Here is a 21,129-nt window from a genome sequence, read left to right as displayed (position 1 = left end):
CATAGATGCGTTCCCTGTGCCCAGACAAGCAGCCAACATACAAAGCAGAGCACACAGACAGGAGCATTTTGCATACAAACTTCCTGATATTTTGGATTTAGAAGTGACCCACAGCTGTTACAACACTGAGTATTCTTATTTAATATTCTGCACAGCCTCTAAATTATTTTCTTTTTCATCACTTTCAGACACATGCAACAGGGTGGTGAGGAGCTTTACCTGTGATGTTACAGTGGACGTGTGTTTCTGTGAGTATTATGGCATGGCTCATTCCAACTCACGAAAAACTATCTTCAAATACCAAATCACAGCATTAGAAGTAAGTTTCTAGTTAATCCAAATAGACAGAATAGCAAAACAGCAAGTAAGGGGAGTTTTGAAAAAGGAGAGTGGGGACACAGAGAAAATCTGGTGAGACATTTCTCTCACTTATCATTTATTAATGAGAATAAGAGCCAAGTGAAGAAAATGACATTTTTCCCAATCAGCTCAGAAGCACCGTAACTAAAAAATGAACAGTGCAAATAAAACCCCTTTTCTGAAAACAAACAGTTGCCAGAAAACACTATGAGCAAAGTCAAACAAGCAGGGAAATGATCATCCCTCTGTACTCAGCACTGGTGAGGCTGCACCTCGAGCGCTGTGTTCAGTTGTGGACCCCTCATTACAAGAAAGACATGGAGGCCCTGGAATGTGTCCAGAGAAGGGCAACAAAGCTGGTGAGGGGTCTGGAGCACAGGTGCGATGGGGAGCGGCTGATGGAACTGGGATGATTTGGTCTGCAGAAGAGGAGCCACGTGCAGTGCTTTCTGCCAGCTGGCTCCCAGCAGAGATGAGGCTGTGTAATGGTCATCACCCTGACCAGTTCTGGGACAGGGGAAGGATACACAGAAGCTGTGTGTGATGATCGGTCCTGATACTGGGACCACACAGAAAGCTGTAGTGCTGCTCCACCAGAGCTTCCAAAGAAAGATTATAAAATGCCTGGAACACTCCTTTTTGATAAAGAGCGCAAGAGAAACGTCCTTCATGAAAACCATAGAAATAGTTACACTTCCAAAGGCAACGCTCGTGCTGCTGTTTATACTTTCTTGGTTTAAAGCTGATAAAACAGATGAGCTGCAGGGCTGTGCTGTGATGGAAGCTCTGGATTTCAGCAAGGGTGTGGGTGGGCGCGCATGTGTGCACGTGCCCATGGAAGCAGCACCCGTGTTCTGATCAGCTGGTTTATGAAGGATTAGCAAGAGACAAAAATAGAATGAGGTTCAGGAAAGGGACGCAAAATGGAAAGGAAATATCACTTGTCAGCAGTCATTCTATTCTTTCCTCAAAGGGGTAAGATCTAGCCTCAGTTCACCAGGATACAAGGGTCAGATCTGTGGTCCCTTCAGCTTATGTTCTACTTTTATATTAGCAGTGCATCTTGCCTCCTTCTACCTTGCTCCCTCCCTCAACTTTCTTATTCACCATTGTTATGTCTTAGAAAACAGATAAGGAAGGCTCCATTTTAGTATTATCCCTTTGCAATTTTAAAAATGATTTTGTAATATCTGGACAATTTCCTCTGAATGCTTAGAAATCTAACAATAAACCAGCTTACTACGGTGCATTAACAGCAATGCATCTGCTTGTTTCTCTTTTCTTTCTGCAGGTCAGTAAAGAATCTCAGTGTTCTGGAAGTATCAGCCAAGTCAGGGGCTTTCATCACCCACAGCTACATCCATTTTACAAATGAAGAAAAGAAATGGCTTGTCTATGAATGCAGCACAAATCTCTAAGGCGGTACAAATGTAATCCTGGCATTCAGCACCCAAATTCCTCACCCAGCCTCTTGGTACACACAGCTTTCGACTGCATGCGAGAAGATGTCACTGTGATAAACGCTAGATGCCTCAGAAATGCCTTCTGCAACCAGTAAGACAAAGAGCATGTGCAGCGTGCTCAGGCAGAGGAACAGCACTAGAAACTGATAGAAACAGTAGAAATTAGCGATTGCCTCCTGATAGCAGCAGCTCATTTTCTTGCACGGTCTCTTTTGTAATTCCTTTTTCTCAATTTTCTTAAGAAAAAAAAAAGGGTTACATTTGGGTTCTGTAATGCTATGCATCCCGTGTCCTCATGCATCCCTGCACCTACATGCAAGATCAATCAGCTGCCAAAAAAATAGCAATGCAGAAGTTCCTTTTCCTGAGCTCATCAGATATGGACCGGAGGATTGCAGAATGATAGGAGAAAGGCTACAGCAGCAAACTGCAGTCAAGGAGGCTGCCCCAATGAGTTTCTGAACATGGAGCCTTTCTCAGTATACATGTCCCCAGGCAGCTGTCAACAGGAAGGCAGCCCTGGTGCTTTGCAGGATGAACGTACAAAGGGAAATCCTGAGCTGAGGAAGGCACAATGAGACAAGCAATTGCATGAGCCCAGCTCAGTGTGGCACTGCAGGGATTTGTGGCCCTTCAGAGCAAAGGGAAAAGCTGGTGGAGCATGCCAGTTACTGCCAGTGCCATTAACAAAAGCAAATCCAGGGCTAAAATGATCCAATGGAAAAATCTCAGAGAGAGAAAATCTACTTGTCATGTGTTTATATGTGGCTTAGCAGGAGGGTTCTTTGGACAAGACCCAAACTTGTGACAAATGCACACAATAATGAGCAATAATTATAATCTGGGGTGCTGAGGAACCATAAACAGGTTGAACTTGTTCAGTACTGTCATCAGCCCTAAGCAGACAGGCCTGGCCCTGCATGCAGCACGCTGCCTCATGCACTCACAGCTTCTTTCATGTGACAGGCTACCAGGCACCCATTGCTCCCATGCAGGTGACATGCGCTAAGTATACAGGGGTTTCTAGAGCAGGTCAGCAAAGGAGCCACTCCATGCACATCCATGCACATCTCCATACTACTCCTCAGGTTTCTGGATGTGCATTTGCCTCCCATACTGCATACAACCTTACTTGTTACCCTCATGTTGCATGCAATTATTGTGCTGCTGTAGCTAGCAACGTTGCAGGTGTTGATGGGGGACCTCAGTGATAGCATTACTAAGTAGCGTTAGCATCACGCACAAAAGCTTCTTCATGCTGCCTCATTGCACCCAGTACATTGCAATCCTAAATCACTGTCACTCTCTTCAGCTTACGCCAAGTTTGCTGTGTTTTAGATGAGAACAAGGTTAAGGAGAACAGATTTGTTGCTGGAGTGCAATGGTAAGCAATGCAGTGCCATTCCGCAAACACAGCTATGGGATGCTGCAGGAAGGGGATTCAGCCCCAGCTGCAAGGGCTGCAGCTGGCATGGGAGCTGTGCCAGGGCTGGGGCTCAGCAGCAACAGGACAGATGTTGTTGGGGTGGGTAACTTGTTTGGAGTTTTTTTGGTGTATTCTGCTGCTACTGACAATTTTTTTCGTAACGGTAACATAGAAGCTAAATACTCAATTGGACTACTTATTAACTATTCAAACTACTTTTAACTGAGTCAAACCTTATTGCTACAAAAAGAGGAATTTCTGCCATTGGCAGCAATAATAGCAGGCTTTTTTGGCTCCTCTACCCTCAGATCTGGATGACCCTTGAACTGATGCAACATGCAAGTAACTCAGCCAAAGACAGTAAAGTTCAGCCAGGACAAACAGATTTGGAGCCAGAGCTGCATACTCCTGGCTCCATCTGTCTTTTCATAGCCGCCCACAGGGAGCAGATTTATTCAAAGCTATAAAGTGCCACATTATATGTGCATGGCATTCGTGATCAATTAGAGCAAGAAGGTCATGCCTCAAGGAGCCGGCTGGCTGGCAGAGGCACAGCACTGCAGGGATGGGTGAAAGGGAGTACAGGCTATAGAGATGAAGAGGATCTACAGCAAAAATACAAGAATTACAACATTTTGTTTCTATAACGAGATGATTGGCAGATGAGAGCTTTATTCCTGGAATGATTTATGGAAACTGTCTGAAACAGCATTGACAAATCACACACAGACCCAAGAATCTGAATAACTAAAATTGGTTCTGTTGCTGTTTTGTTTTCAGATGCTGTACGTTTGCAAAATATGTATACAAGTAGAAATTTGCTTAGAATTTTTCAGCACAACTTTTTCTATTGGAAAATGTCATTTCTTTTTGTTAACTATCAAAGTAGTTTGCAAAAAGAATGAGACAATTTTGGGCAAATCCTTTGTTCTACAAGTTTTACATAGGACTTTCATTATTTTGCAAACAAAACTTTCAGTTCTTAGTGGAAACCGTTCTAGTTTAAAAATCTAATTTTAAGTAAAAGAGTAAAATAATAAATAATAAAAATAAACATCCAGCTATGCATGAACAAAAATGTCAACTGTTCACTTTTGAGAAGCACATCTCTGGCTTGCTGGCTCAAAAATAAGAATATGATCTTTGAACTAAACTAGGGGAACTCTGAAGAAAATGTAAGTATATCAAATCCATGCAACATGTCACATCATGTCACAGATTTCCTTCTCCTAATGCCCAAGGAGAAAAGAGACTAAGTAAGTGTATTACAGCCCTAAAAACGTCCTGGTATGTAATAATCTGTTCCTTGTTTTCCGGCTTTGCCCACTTGTGTCATTTTAGATTAAAGTCTGTAAGACACTCTTTGTAATATTTTTTTCTCCCAACTACAGTGTTCCTTTATCCTCCTCTGAGTCAGGACCCCATGCAGTTTCCAGAGCCCTCAATACTTTTTTTTTACAGCTCACTTCTTAAGTCTCACTTGTGCAGTTAGACAAGCAGGAGAGCAAAGATGGGATCAGCAATAAAACTAGATTACTGTCTTTTGGCACAGAAAATGGAGCTAGACTGATCCAAACCTGGGTTTTCAGTTTGGCAATGCAGAACACCAATCCAGGCAACAGCATCTTAGAGGTGAAGCACAGTAACTGCCTCATCATCAGTGACACACTCCAGCTGCAAGGCTATAAACCACAGTGATGCACATTCAGAGACCGCCGGGGATGGATATGGTTTTGGCTGCTGAGGGTCATATTCTGTTCAGTCTGTCTGCAAGTACCAACAGGCTATGAACGTACACTCCACAGTGGCTTCCTGCCACTTACAATTTAACTGCTTCTCCTTTTCCAGCTCCCTATTCCAAAACATCTGCTCATTCTTCTGCAGACTGCACACTTGACTTAGAGACCTGAGTGACTCAGGGATACTAACAGTAATACTTTCAGTATCAGTGCAGTGAGTACAGTACAGACCTCCTCAGATCTTATTCCGATCACCGATTTTAGCTCCCTGACCCTTCTTTTTAATGCTTGTTGTCATTGCATCAGGTCTGAATGAACTAGAATGCTGACATTTTTACATTCTATTGTATCCTGAGGGTCAGCAGCCTTTAGTACATTCTTAGCTAAGAAGCATTAATCCATGAATCCTCCTCTTAAGGCAAACAACATTGAGAGCATATTGGCAACTTAAATGACAAGTGGTAGATGGTAAAGCTTTGCTGTCAGTCAGTGGCATTTGGTTATTGTTAACTCGTTTACACTGGTGTGGTTGTTGCTGCTAATGTTAATGGAGGGAGGTAAAGGTCGGCCTCACTAATACGTACACCCAAGGAAGGGATTTTGTAGAAGTTTTTACAAGAATATTCAATTTACCTCCCTCTCTCTGAACTATGTGGTACAGATGAACCACATGCAGGATACACTCCAGATCTTGATCTTGGTAGCCTTTCTCATGCATATCTTCCACGGAATCGGGATAGATGACCTGATCACGCAGTGTTCCAATGGACATGTAGGGTCTGCAAAACAATTCAGAGAAACCAGTCATCTAGAGCTGACTCTGAGAGAGTGTATCTTATTGAGCATCTATGAGCAGAGTACAATACTTTAAATACCACGTTGCTAAAACTGGATTCATCTGCAGATACACTGTGGGTGAATGTTTTTCTAAACTTATCTTAGGGACAGTGTATTGTTTACATAACAGTTGATTACAAAAGAGTAACATGGGCATTATTACTATGAAAACAAAATGACAGAACAAACATCCATTTCACAGGCCACTCTCAGTGTTTTTACTGGGAATAAGAAGCAGCTTCTGATCTTACCACATCCCCTGACCAGGTAACCTCATCCCTCATATTAAAATAAGCTGTCCCCGTTCTGGAGCCATGGTTGACTGTCATGAGCTGTGCACAGGTCCTAAACATTCTCCTAGCCTCTACACAAAGTCATTTCAAAGAACAGTTTTACAGTAGTTTAGATGCTAGCAGGCTATCCAGGCACCCTAAGACAGCAGTTACCTCCCACCCAATTACTGGGGAAAACAAATAAATGCCAACAGTAAGTGTGGGAATAGCTCTGTTTACTCCAAGTGATCCCAATCCAGCATCTATTTGCAAAGGCCAGGCCACTATATGTAGAGGCCTCATGTTGATAATTCCCACTTCTGACCTGCCTCATCCAACCATATATAATCAGTGACTTTATCAACCACATTGATGCTGTGTGAAGACTAGACTTAGTAAGGACTCAATAGGTCATCCTGGAGCTGAATTTACTGAAGCAGTGAGATGCTTTAGGGTCAAAATTTGGACTATCAAAGAGAAATTTAATGCACCCTACAGAACCTTGGTTTATGGACTCTGATGGATCATTTGAGAAATAGGGCCAAAAAATTGCTGGTCACAAGGTTATCTAGTTCTTACAAATTGGAAACAACCTGAGAACGATCTGTAGGATTTTGAGATCAAAGGTGAATGTAAGAGCTGGACAGTCAAGCTCAAGACCCTGACCTGCTTGTTGTGCCAGTAGTTACACTAACTCCTTCTGCCAAAACAATATTTGTCTTACTAAAGCTGTGGCAATGGCAGGGGCTGATAGCACAGAGGAGCAGCTAACATTGGGCCAGCAATAAGGAGTCTTTCAGGCAGCTTACTCTTGCCACAGAGAACAGATTGTTGTTTGTGCTGCTGAAGACCACATTGGTCTGTACCCACCTGTATTTACACTACTTTCACCACCAGCTGGGTGAAGGTGGGAAGGACAGGGTATCTAACTGCTCACAAACATCTGGTCATCTCCCTGCTGTTGGCAGCATGGAGCAAAACCAGAACCACAGCTCAGATAAAAGCACTGCTGCTTCTTTTTGTTCATCACAAGAGTGAACCATTTACCTTAACAGGGCTGTTGCAAAACCTTAACTCTAAACATTATGTAATTTCATGAAGTAATGATAAATTACGTTTCCACAGAGCTCTTAAAATAAATAAGTAAAATCTGCAAAGGTTTTCATTAATTGCATATGTAGAAATCACTTCATCTGTGCCAGACTGCTGCCATCTCTGGGACAGAAGGCAGCAACTCCACCTAGGCTAAGAAAAATTTAGCTGAGGATGTGAATAAAACCATGCAATTTAGGTGAAGCTGCAGGTGAGAGCAAGGAGAAGAGCTACCTGTCATATAATTTGTCTGGGGATTAATACCCTACTCTTCTGAAGTATGGTTCTATAATCACTAACAGCTCTGAGATTTAACCTACAGCAAAAGCAGGAAGGCAAAGCTCAAAAACACCACATGAGGCCTCCTGTTCCCATGCTGAGTCACCAGCACCACTTCCTGGTACAACTGGATTTTCCTTGTGGTCTCCTATCTGAACGCACCGGTTGATACCAAGCTCATCTCTTTCCATCTAGTTTGTAAAAAGAAACAAAAAGCCCAGCCTGCAGTATTATAGTGAAATCCTTTAATTAATAACTAAATGGTTTCAGGTTATGGGTCTGTCCCAGAATGTGGGAGAGTAAGTTCTGCTTCCTCCATCTCAGAAGGAGCCACTCATGTCCCTGAGGGCGCAATTCATCTTGCTTGGCATTAAGTCTAGGGCTTCAGCTCTTGCCAAAACAGAGAGGCCCCCCTGTGGTTGATTTATTGCATTTATTTTAGGGTGGGAATGGATTTCCTCCTGGAGTTGTCTTAGTCGCTCAATGGGGGGGCAATGCACAGACAATGAACTTAGCCAACTTCTGAAGGGCCAAAGCTAGATGAGCTTTCTCTCACGCTAAGCCACACTTACCTACCCACAACTTGGGTTACTGAAGACAATAACCTCTTCATCTACCACGTGTGCCTCATAGACAAACAGACTAAAAGCTGCTAAATATCAGAGGTTATTGCAACAGAGTTTACATGTGTTTAATAGCTAGACATTAGGCAGCAAGCAGTCTGAGAAGCTGGATACAGCAAGTATAAAATCTTGTCTTTGCTAGTTAGCTCCTTGTTAAAAGATGGCATTCATTACATTTTTAGCAGTTCAAACAACAAAACCAGTCTTTTTGTCCTGAAGTTACACTTTAATTTAACTGGTCATAATTGATTTCTTATGAAGTTTTTGCTTTCAGACAGAGTGTCTCAGTGTCTGGCTGGAAGAAAGCAACTTCTGTGTGGGTCATATGTCTGTGACAGTAATAGCTCTGCAATTATTATCATTATTTCCCTGCTTTCTGACAAGAGAGTTGGTTTTGGAGAGTATTTAAGATCAGTAATTATTTGTTTTTTTTAAACTTTGATATCAAACATCCAGAACACTAAGCAAACATACAGATTCTTGCCTAGTTTTCTGGAATTTCATGGCATTTATTGGTAGAGACATTTTCAGCTCTTACAAACCGATATTTTTAGGCTAAGTTTGATGTTTTCGTTGTATCACCAGTTCCTGTATGGTACATCTAGTGCTTCGCTTTGTAGAGCTGTAACTTCATCTTGCTAGTAACAAGCTGTCATCCCCAAGGTTTACGAGTTCTCCTTTGCAGTGCAGGCTATAAAGAAAGACGATACCAACACAAGCTGCAATCCGAAGCCTGTGATGTGGACAGGTCCCCAGTGCCCTTTTGATGCCTTGCATTGTATACAACACGGGCCAAACATTAGAGAAATCACTTGGGAGGAAGGGGAAGTGTTGCAGTTGATAGCATCTCTTTACTGCTGATAGCTTTGGTGGAGGGAAACCAAGGGCAGGTGGCATGAAACGGATTGGAGTACGTACCAGGCACTTGTCTATTGGGAACGCAGGATAACTGACACTTAGGAAATGTTAGGCAACACCAATTCAAAGGGATGGTAGATCAATGTTGCACACTGAAAACGAGCAGTACTAATATCTGTTAAGTCATTGATGTCTTAGAAAAACAGAGGGCTTCACTTTTTGTGTACTGAATTAAGGAAGATGTCTTGCTTTGATGCCAAGAAATGTCACAATTTTGAACAAGCCAAATCCACATGTAACACTTACAAATATTTCCTGAATGTATTTAAAGGCTTTTTGATCTTCTAAGCATATAAACTATGCTAAAAGAACCAATTACCTGTTCTGACATCCAGTACACTTAAAGAATTATATCAACTAATCAAAATTACCCAGAGAGGTTGTGGATGTCCCATCCCTGGAGGCATTCAAGGCCAGGCTGGATGTGGCTCTGGACAGCCTGGTCTGGTGGTGGGTGACCCTGGTCAAGCCAGGACAGTTGAAACTAGATGATTTTTGAGGTCTTTTTCATCCCAGGCCATTCTATGAATCTATGAATACACACTTTGAGAATCTCTAAAGCAATCTGAATGGGTCAGAAACCTAATTAGAAGCACTCTGAAATAAACAAGGGACTGAAAATACATCTTAATTAAGTGGTCGGTGTCAGAAGTTAAGGGAGATTAGCCCAGGGAACTGCTTCCAGGTACAGTACGTAGGGCTCCTTGTCTTCCTTCACATAGGCTGTGATTAACACTTCATCCATGGAAACTGAAGTCTAAAAATACGAGGCCTGTGATTCTGAAACCCAACTCCATGCCTCCAAATCGGGATTTGACTTGTCATTTGCTGCCCAAATATGTTTGCAGTTATTACTACACTACTGTTCTCTCAGACAGCCAAAGTTACATGAGAAAAGACTAATCCTCTAGAAAATGAGGTGTGACGTAACTATGAACTTTTGACCAACCTATCTTTAATATTTCTGTTTCTGGCTGACATGGTGTATATTTAATATAACTAAGAAAGAGAGAGAGGGGGAAATGCTACACCTGAGATTCTCCATTACAGATAAATTGCAGGTTGGATTTTCAAATGAGACTGGGATCGTTTCCAGTGCCAGCTATGACATCTGAAGCAAAATATACTCCAAATTTAGGAACATTTACTCAAGAAGATGACTCTGGAGCCCAAGTTCCAGCCACAGAGGTGCCTTCCTAGGAAACCTGAAAGATCATCATGAACACTAAAGAAACTCCAGTCATGAAAGCATAGCTCACGCCTACAGATATGCCCAAATGTCCTCAAAATCCTCAGAAGGGATTTTGCCTGGCAAGGACAATGAAAGCAACAGTTTCAAATTCAGCACAAACCACAGTGGCTACCAGGCATGCAAGATGAGGGTATGCACTCTAAGCTACTGGTCAGCAAACCTCTCCTAAGAATTGGGTTCAGGCTAAGTTCTCAGTTTGCAGGGGATCATTTTCCCATTTTTCTAGGCTAGTATCCAGGTCAAAGAGAAGTCAAAGGGAAGGGCACTTTCTGATCTTCCCACTGAAGCAAAGAAAATGCTGCTTAGAGATAGTAATTGTGTCGAAAAGGAGAGTAATCAGAAAGAACCTAATTATATATTATACTGGTCAGACTCCTCAACTGGAAGGAAGGAGAGTTTGATAGCAGTCCTCACCACATATTATTTTTGTTGTTTCTTTTCAATCCAGTGCTCTCTAATCTAATACGCAGTAGTAATCCTTTCTGTAGCATTGTATAAGCACAATGAAGGGGGTTCTAATTTTATTTATGTGCCTACGTGCCTGCTCTCAGGAGAGGACTTGTTATAGACAAAGAAGTTAAACATTCAGTTCTCAGTCTGGCACCTACAGGTTAGCAGAGGCAGGAGTTCAGACATACACTCAGAGATTCCTATGGATTAACTCTAGGTGGCTCTCTATACCTACCACATAAGTTTCCTAGGTAATTTTCAAAAAGCCCTAAATCTCTTCTGGACTGCCAAGGGCATCCACACGTATTTAAAACTTTCTTTTTTGTTTGTCTTTTGAACGCAAACGTTCAAAAAAGCAACGGCATCAGTTTATTGCACTGTATCTAGTTCAAGGGATTTTAGGGCCAGCTATGGCTCCAGCAACCCTTCTAAAGACATAAATTATTGATCCCTCTTTACAATACTCTACAGTTAACTTTCCTCTCCACTCATACAGAACTACCCATGAACATCCGCTAAATATTTCAGATGGATCAGTTACCAGAGCAGAATGTAACCAGCCTATAGCTATTCACACAGTTCATGGGAAATGAAGTGCTCAGGACAGAAGATTAATTCTCAGCGCACACAGTTAGAATCAAAGACTGGAAACAATCACACTAGTCACTTTATGGCTTCTTCTGCATAGAAAAAAGAACATCTCCAAGAAAATAATCTGGGAAGAAATAATAAACAGAAAGATAAGCCTTTAACTTAAAGCATTATTCATGCTCAGGCACCATCTCATCTCATGATTTACTTATTCACCACTACTAAATACTTACAATATAACTAGAAGTGGTCAGATGACAGCTTAACCTGAAAAGATTAAGATGCCATCTTCTAAGATTAAGGTGAACAATTCACAAAATTATTTTCTTCTTTACTCTATTTGTATCTTGTGATAGAAAGAGAAAACAAAAGAACACACGTATAATTAAAAACAAAAAATAAAAATTAATCAATTGAAAAAATAAGTAGTTTTTAAATAAATACGAAAATAAAAAATAATAATAATAATTAAAAAAACAAAGCTCAGATAATTTGTCCAAACAATGAGCAGCTATGCAATCTGAAATAATTACATTCCCTGCAACGAATCAAATCAACCAGCCAGCCAAATGAAAGAAAAATATTTGCAGGCCCAGTCTTTTCATGTCATCCTCGTGATAAAAGGATCAACTGGAAGGATGACCAGGAAATCAATAAATTGAAGAGAGAACACAAAGCTATTCTGGACACAAGTCTGGCTTCCCAATTCCACCAGGCATACTCAACCCAAGAGGTGTTTCCAATCTTCATCACAGCAGTGAAACACAACGAGCGAGGCAGTTTCCCTCTTTCAGAAAAAATCCAGATTATTCATGGTTTTGCATATCAGAAGCGATACCACATTTCAGAGAGAAGAGGAAGCGCAGACAGTGAGGCAGCAACATCAGCTACTGCTTCTACTCTGAGTTTCTGCAATGCTTAGCTGTCTGTGCCATTGTTTGTTCCATGCACTGGAACATAGGTATGCAAGCAGTACCAGGGCAACACCATGTTTCCAATGAGACACCTGCCTACAGTTAGGAAGTCACACACTGCACTGACTTTGCTCTCTAATCCTCTGCAAAACACTTTTGCTCTACACACACCAGAACGTAACACAGGGACACACTGCGTGTGTGGATATATGGAATGTTCAGCACCCACTGTAGCCCTCTTATAAGCATTACCTGAAGTAACCTCACAGATGCTGCAGTAATCTCTAGCAGAAATTAAAATTGATCACTAATGTAAAACTTTAGGCAGAAGTGTGGAAAAGCCTTTCCTATTTGGAAATACATGCTTCCACCTAAGCTAGGTTATTATTCTGCTCAGCTTCAGAAACCCACCTGCTACATGCTCCCATAAGGCTATCTTAATAGCTCAAGAACAAACAACTGAAAACACAGTGTTCTGGACTGCTCAGCTTTATTTGCAGAACAGGCTCATCTTGCCTAGAAGTTACTCATTCAAGTCTGAGTTAGTCACCCTAGGCTCTCTTCATGGTGAACTGATGCCTCCAGAAGGTCTTGTGTCTTCAGTGTTCGCCCTAGGACATGGGTAAACAGCAGTGGACTGAACCAGAAAACTTGTACATTGAGGAGTTCATAATCTTTTCAACAGCTAATCTGAGTGGGTACAGTCTTTGGCCGTGCTGCACATGCAAGTTGGCCCTCAGGTCCATGCTGCACTGCACTTATCACTTGGCTGCACAAATTTAGTTGGCTAATCATAACAGACAAACCTGTAGGCAGCTCCTACTTGGCATCAGCAATCACACCACCTGCGTGTCCTTGTCTTTATTTTGAAGTGAAGCAGCATGTTCTCATGACAACATCCTTCTGCTTGACAGTGGAAACAATAAACAGAATTGTTTGTTTCTAAGACAGCCCTATCAGAGCTCTGGAGAACCTTAGCACAGATAGGATCACTGCAGCAGAGGACACTGCCAGCCTCAGCCATCCTGTTCCTGTGGTTATTTATGCTATCAACTTACTCATTCTACTATCAATTAAAAGAATTTTAATTGCTGTCTAACAGAAAGCCTTTGGATGGCTTTCTTACTGAGACCGACAGTCACCTTTCACTGGTGCACTGCAGCAGTGAATCATCTTTTGGAGGTAGATAGTTCTGTCATTAACAAGCTCACATAAGGATGTCTAACTTCGTGCTTAAATGAACTTAGACAATTTCTACCTTTAGTGTCTAAGTTTACTGGTGTTTTTTTAACTTGTTGGGGTGGAGGGGTTGAACACTTGTGTCCAAAACAGTTCCTATTTCTCCCTCTGGAAATTGGATCATTGTTAGTGAATACTGCCTTGTCTCCAAGGGAATGTAGAACAGAATCACCATTTTGAATAAAACTTTATTTATCTTGGAAACCAAAGTGAACTGGAAGAACAGAAGGTGACATCCTTAGGCCTGCAAGAGCAGACCCTAAGAAAGGTGTCTGAATGAGCATATCATGGAGTGACTGGGAGATTGCTGAAGGTCCAGTTCACCTTGGAACTTGGGCACAGTTCTGAATCCTAGGACACAAGAACGGGCAAAAAGCAGAGCCTATGGTGCATGGCAAAAAATACCGCCTTCTCCTCAAGAGGGAGCTGTTGGCTATGTCTACTATATGGATCAGAGAATCATACAATGGCTTGGGTTGGAAGGCACCCCAAGGATCATCAAGCTCCAACCGCTCTGCCACAGGCAGGGCCACCAACATCCAGATCTGGTACTAAACTAGGCTGCCCAGGGCCCCATCCAACCTGGCCTTGAACACCTCCAGGGATGGAGCATCCACAGCCTCTCTGGGCAGCTGTTCCAGCACTTCACCACTCTCTCTGTGACAAACTTCCCCTTGACATCCAAAATACGGATACTTCAGAGCGCAGGACTCTGCAATGACAGTTTCTGATTGAGAGCTAAAGCAACAAGTAGAGGAAAGGTCTTCTTCCCAGGGCAGATGATAAAGTTGTTGTTAGGGCTTTCAGCTACCCCCAGCATCTCTTCAGTATTGTCTTTGAATCATAGATTGGTTTGGGTTGGAAGGGACCTTTAAGATCATCTGGTTCCAATCTCCCTGCTACAGGCAGGTCTCTATATGGAATAAAAGTTGAGTATGTATCAACATGTCTTGATTTCTCACCTACATCCTGTTGACACTCCCAGCGCCATAGCTTGCCTCAGACAGTCTCCTAATCTGAAGGGATTGAGGGATCAAAACCCCAGTGCTCTGAAGTCCTTCACAAACATCAGACATATGTTGCATTTATGTAAATACGTCTTAAATCTAAACCTCAAATCCCAGTGCAACAAGTTGACTAAAGCTTTCAGCCTTGGGACTTCTGTAACTCTTTACCTAATAAAAAAAACTTGTAAGCTTTAATCAGCTGACTATGTCTGGCTGCTACCTTATATGGCCTGAAAGGGAGTAGCTGCTAATCCATAAAGCCATTTTCCACCTATGACTATTAGCATAGGTAAAACTTATTCACAATGCACTATCCCTGTGATCAGTCAGCACGAAGCAAATTAAAATCTTCAAATGTTACAGCTGTGAGTGAGCCTTCAGTGAGAACAGAGAGGTCTCCTTGTGATCTCGCCCAGCTAAGCTTCAGCTAACCCACAGGGCAGTAAGACAAGAACTTTTCTATTTTAAGTGAGGTAAGAAAGAACTCCCTTCAACAGAATGGAGAATTTCAAATACTTCTACCTGAGTCACAGCAAGATGAAACGGGAGAAGCTGTACCCTGGCCAAGGGGATAGCCTAACAGTCCTCACAGATGCAAGGTCACCCCTTCTAATCAACAGCAAAGGACTGAGTTAACCTGCCTTTATCTTGAAAACAAGCAAATAAAAAACTAAACAACAAAGTAGCAACCAATACCTTACAGCAAACCTGTATCAAGATAGCATGCACAACTGAACTACGTCATCATATGTTTTACATTATCACCATCTATCATAGATACTTTACTCATCTGTCAAGTAAGTGGTGAACTTTGAAAATAAGCATATTTCAAAGGAGTGCCATGAAGTCCATAGCAGTATCACAGAAATGCTGAGTGTGAAGGAATAGATATCTCTAATACATGTACTAATGGCAAAGTACTGAAGAAGTAAGTTAGCATAGTGGTATAATATCAGCAAAATGCTGATAGGCAATGAAGATTGCTAGCGGTGTTGGCATGTGTGGTCAGAGTACAGAACTCCAACGTCTCACTAAAGTGATCACAACTAAGAACAGCTGTATGAGCTGACAAGAGATACCAGGATATGCAAAATACATCCAACACAGCACAGAGACATTTGAGCTTATCTAAGCAAGCTGGGGCAAAGGGACTTGCATAGTCATATTAGCACAGCACAACACCTGGACTATTTTCTTATCAATAGAGCACACACCAACAAGAACATAATCTATTATAGAAGAACTATATTATTCACTATGTATGCATATACTTTCATATGTAATATGGAGTACTTGGACGTGAACACAACTGTTTTGTAAGATGAAAATGTTTAGAAAGTCAACAACTGTCTGGAAAACAACCACACTGTAATGTCAGCGGCCTCTACTAACTGCATCCACCCTTAAAATAACATGGGAACCATACAATAATCTGCAAGGTTTCATACGCTTATAATGCAAAAAACAAACTTATCGCTTTATTATTTATATCATCCAGAACTGAAACATTCTTGTTTAGAAGACAAGGATATTTTTAGAATAGAGAAGAAAAAACACCAGACAGGAAGACTTGCAAAGGAACATCAAAAATAGAACAGACTTCCACAAAACCTAACAGTTCAGGAGGGCCACAGAAATATTTAGCTTGTTATGTTCCATACTGTACTAACATCAATAGAAACACAGCAAGATACAGATATATAAATCTAAAGCTATGCAGAACCAACAACATTTGACACTACTACAATTTTAGCCGCCTCCATTTTAAGATCTAACAAGCCTGACACTAAAGGAAAAAAATATTACAGCTCTAGCAGAATGAGCAACAAAGAGCGACAGAGTACAGAACTGGACCACAAAATCATCCTAGAATCATAGAATCATTTAGGCTGGAAAAGGCCTCCAAGATCAACAAATCCAACCACCAACATGCCCTATTGAGCCCCATGACTAAACTGTATCCTTTAGTGCCACAGTGTCACCACCACAGTGACTGCTGAGAAAGTGGTCAGGGTCGTGTCTTTGATCAGAATGCCACATGGAATTGCAAAGAAGCTATGCCTACTGCTGCAGCAACACAACCCTCCCAGAGAAGTAACAAAATGCAGTAGAAAGAAGCTAGAGAAAGAAGCCAGTAACAATGGACACGGAAGAAGCAGCACATTTGATTAATAATTACTTTTTTCTATGAATGTCAATCAGTGAATCAATCATCAAGAAAGAGAGACAAAAACAGCAATTAACGTTTTGAATATGTCCTATGCTGAGGAGGCTGAAGAGTCATGGCAAAAAGCTTTGGAACCAACAAGGGCTGCGTGTTACTTGCCTCAGTGCAAATAAGATAATGTTTTTTATCAATATCCCTATGGTGACAGCAGCTTTCTCTGCAGCTTTACAGTGCAGAGACAATGAAATATATTCCTACTGCTGTCGTCAAGGTAGCCTGCAAGTACGTAGGTGTAAAGTTCTGCTGGCATTTATAATCAAACAAAGAAGAACCAAGTAGAAGAGAGCCAATGTATGCAGAATCTGAGTTTCCTAACAAGTGAATTAGCTGAGACTTATAGTTGAGAGCAACAGTGAGATTAAGCTCACTAATTCCACTGAAACTTCCCTCTCACGTTGAAGGCAAACAGATGGAATAGGGCACAATCTGGAGAAATAAGACCAACTTTACATACATTGCTGATGGGCTATTAAAGGATTGATTGCTTCTTTAACTCTTTAAGTACTGCTAAGCATAACACACATCTTGTGATCTTGTACCTAGCATTGATACTCATGCTACCCATTAGGCATATTTCTTACTTATGTTTAATTTCAAACAATGCTTCTGAATTCTGATTTGAGTCGTCATCATTCCTTCCCATCCACAAGCATTCCTCTTCACCCACATGCTACCTTCTTGACCAGTTATTAAAAAAAGTAGTTCAAAGAGGTCATTGACACAAATGAATTTGACTTTGAGAAGGAGAAAAAGAGATGCAGAAGAAGACATAAGAATACATGCTCTGAGAGTTACTAAGGCTCTAATGAGAGGTGGTAAGACTTGTTAAGCTTTCTCAAATGACCATTTCATAACAGTGATCCATCCTTGAAAACAAGCTGCTCTTGGCACCACACTAGTGCTGGACTGCTAAAGGGAAGACAGAAAGACTCCCTCCTTTTTGCCCACCTCTCTTTCATACGCACGTCACAGCCAGCACAGAGCTGTGCTCACAGAAAGCCTTAGGTTTACATTCCCTGCTCCTCAAAAGGGCAGTCTGGCCTATCAGCATCCATCAGAACCGTGACTGCCAAATTCAGGAGTGCTGGGCCCTGTATAAGTGGGAAAAGAACATCTCACAATGACTTCAGAGAGGTAAAAATCCAAAGAAGCAGAATAATGATGCTAAGCAATCTACAAAAACGTGGACTCTTTCAGACGCTGTTTAAAAGCCTGCATAAGGCTAGGAAAAGCTAACTACAGAGTCTAAGCTAACTACAGTCTAACTACAGTGCACTGTCATAAAATTTGGAGTATACAGTGAGATAATTCGCTTTTTAATATATCACACTTCTTCATGTAGCCTTTGAACTTTGCAAAAACACTTGGTTTCCCATGCACTTTTGCAATACCGCAAACACTTCAACACTATGAACAGAGATTAAAAAATAATCTTTTCAGCAGAATATTTTCTTATTTAGAGGTTACCATGTTTTACATCAATACCCATAAGCAGATAAGGTTCTCTTCCACATGACTTGAAGAAGCAAAGTAGGCTGAGGCACAATTACTTCAGCCACAGGTACACAGGAAGAAACTCTTACCAGGCTCCATGGTACCTGTATCGATTCACAAAGTGCCACCTTCAGTGTCCTTAGGAAAACAATGAAACCTAACAGTGCTGCTCCAATTCAGTGCTCTAATAAACATCCATCAATTTGAGAGACTTTTGCTCCACCCTAGTTCTTATTCATCCAACAAATCAAAGTATGATGTAGATGGAACCCAGGTGATACTGTCTTACCAATCCCAAATTCTCTTCACGCGGAATCTAAATTTTCCCTAAAGTTATGCTGCAATGTGTAGGTGATGAAATGGAGGCATGGCACAATTTTTTCCAGTCTGATGTGTTAGAATTATTTCTAATAACAAACAGAAAGCAGCAATTTGTACAGAGTTAATTAAATGGTTGCACCAGTGTGAACTTCCAAAATAAGCAGCTCTAATTTCAGGACTTTGGAACGATCTACAAACCACTACCGAAATTCTAAATGTATTTTAGAGCCAAGAAGGGATGGAAGAAACAAACAAACAACTAAGTGTGTAATATATTTTGGCCATAAATAAATGAGGTTTTAAAGATCACTTCGAGGTGGAATAAAGGAAGCAAAAAATACAAGGACCACATAAGGCAATCCACATCTGATCCAGGAATGTGTAAATTTCAACCTGAAACGGAATCTCCTGCAAGTCATTCTTAGTATTTTTGCTAGTGCAGTGGTTTGCAGAAGCTATGTGAGACTTCTGCACCAACTCTTAGAATGGTACCCCTTCCCTCCCTCTGATCTGGAGCACAATCTAGATGCACAATTTCCAGATATTTCAACAAACTCCACCTGTTTGGGAAGAGGATGGAACCAGGCCATGCCCTTCTTACATAGGCGGTTGACAAACTCACTTCAGATGTTTATAGACTCTCTAAGCCCAGACAGCAAATGCATGAGGAAAACAAAGGAGCTCAGAATTCTTAAAGGCATCCCAATACAGTCACACTGACCCACAAATACCTAAAAGATTTGCACCAGGGGGTGCAAAATTTCTTCTTGTAAAGAGTGGTGAGGCATTGACACAGGCTGCCCAGGGAGATGGGGGGGTCACCATTCCTGGGGATGTTCAAGAAATGTGGAAATGTGGCACACAGTGACATGGTTTAGTGAGCACGGTGGTCAACGGTTGGACTAGATTATCTTAGTTGTCTTTTCCAACCTTAATGACTGTATGATCCAAATACAAAGGCCTTAAAAGTGATGGGGCATATTTCTGAGCCTACCAAACCTGCACCAAGACAGCTGAGAATATTCAGCCACAACAGGGAGTATTCTTGCCAAAAGACAGCTCTCTGTCACTCACTGGGAAATGTTACCCTCTGTCACTCACTGTTACCCTTGGAAATGGAATACCTTAATAGTGTCTAAAAGGTCTTCTATGGCTGTAGTCTAGCAGGATAACAGAACCAGAAAGGATAATACAAAACTGCTGTTCAGTAAAATAAAATAGTAGACTAGCAACAAACTAACCAAAAGCATTAAAAAAAAAAAAAAAAAAAAAAAAAAAGATTGTTCTCTGCAAGAAACTAAAGGAACTGAAAAACAGGAACACCTGAATGGCATAGGTCATAAAAAAAAATCAGCCACGTCTGCAAAATCTAGCAACCTGGGGAAAGGTAAAGGTGGCAGGATGAGATTGCAACCACCATCTCAGTTTGATGCAAAAAGCCCTGCTAGACACCAGCAGGCAGCATGCATGCTAACTGGGATACATAGTTAACAGAAAACTATGAAGTAAGATCTATCTATTGATTTTGCTTGTAAACAACAAATGCACGCACAGAATTACATCGATATCATGTTGTGATCTGGGAAGGCGTGCTATCTTTATGGTATCACCACCTGGCCCCAACCTTGCGCAAAACTGAAATAAGAAAATCTTGGCTCTGTATGTGGAATTGGCAAACTGCACACTGAGTGAAAGAACCCCGTACGTGGGACAAAGGATGCAGAGTTCATGTGGAGTCAAGGCGTGGCAACGTCCCTCAGATCTCCTGGAGACAATCCAGGAACAGCACGATGGCCTCAGTGGAACAGGCTGACAGAGAGGATGTGGAGTCTCCTTCTATGGAGATATTCAAGACCCACCAGGATGCCTACCTGTGCGACCTACTGAAGGAAGCATGCTTTAGCAGGGCATTGGGCTCCATGATCTCTAGAGGTCCTTCCAACCCCTATGATTCTCTGACCTCCACACTGCACCCTTTCTCCTGGGGGATGCTATCAGGATGGAGTGCATAGCAGTGATACCTTCAGGGCCCTCTGCTAAGATGGCGTATGCCAACTTCTGGGGTCAAAGAGGATGGCAGAGACGCAAGCTGAATCCTAGTTGCTGGCTGAGATATCTGAAATGAAGAAGTGTGCTGGAGGAAACTATTCCAGCACTGTAAAATTAGGGGAAAGCAGCTAAAAACAAATAATGCTTACAGAAATCAAAACCCAGATAGGATTGAGTTCCCCCGAACAGCCCCTTACAAAATCTGCCCGAACACAATGAGAACCTTGATTCTTCAAGACTAAAGGGGACTTCAGTGGGAAGGGCCGCAGGCAAGTCAGCCTCAGATATTGCTCTGAGAAGGGACTAGTACCACACAGAGAGCAGAAGTGGCTGAAACTCAAGATTTTCTGCAACAAAAAAAGGAGAATAGCTTTTGTGTCATCTAAGAATGAAACTGATCTTACAAACATTTCACACAGTGGGAATTCAGAAGTACTGTTTTGAAAAACATTTCATCAAGCATTTTGTTCAATTGCCTGAATGAAGGCCTCAAGCTGATGAGAAAAGTGATGGCCCAGCATTCAGCCTGTCACACAATGATAACATTAGTGAATATTGCCCTTGTCATCTCTTTAT

The 21,129-nt window shown here is 41.6% G+C and overlaps 1 protein-coding gene across 1 annotated transcript in view; it reads right to left on the bottom strand.

Moving 5' to 3' along the window:
• ABCD2 (ATP binding cassette subfamily D member 2) overlaps positions 1-21,129 on the bottom strand; it is a 45,024-nt gene that overhangs the window by 8,285 nt on the left and 15,610 nt on the right. Inside the window, exon 7 of the mRNA XM_042815637.1 lies at positions 5,622-5,767. Within this exon, the coding sequence (XP_042671571.1) occupies positions 5,622-5,767 (146 nt within the window). The remainder of the gene's footprint in view (positions 1-5,621; positions 5,768-21,129) is intronic.

The sequence above is a fragment of the Centrocercus urophasianus genome, unplaced genomic scaffold, assembly GCF_019232065.1.
Source record: "Centrocercus urophasianus isolate 14NV4802_14NV808 unplaced genomic scaffold, USGS_Curo_1.0 seq_15, whole genome shotgun sequence".
Classification (NCBI taxonomy): domain Eukaryota; kingdom Metazoa; phylum Chordata; class Aves; order Galliformes; family Phasianidae; genus Centrocercus; species Centrocercus urophasianus.
The sequence above is the reverse complement of the archived record's forward strand: the minus strand, read 5'-3'. Positions and strand labels throughout refer to the sequence as shown.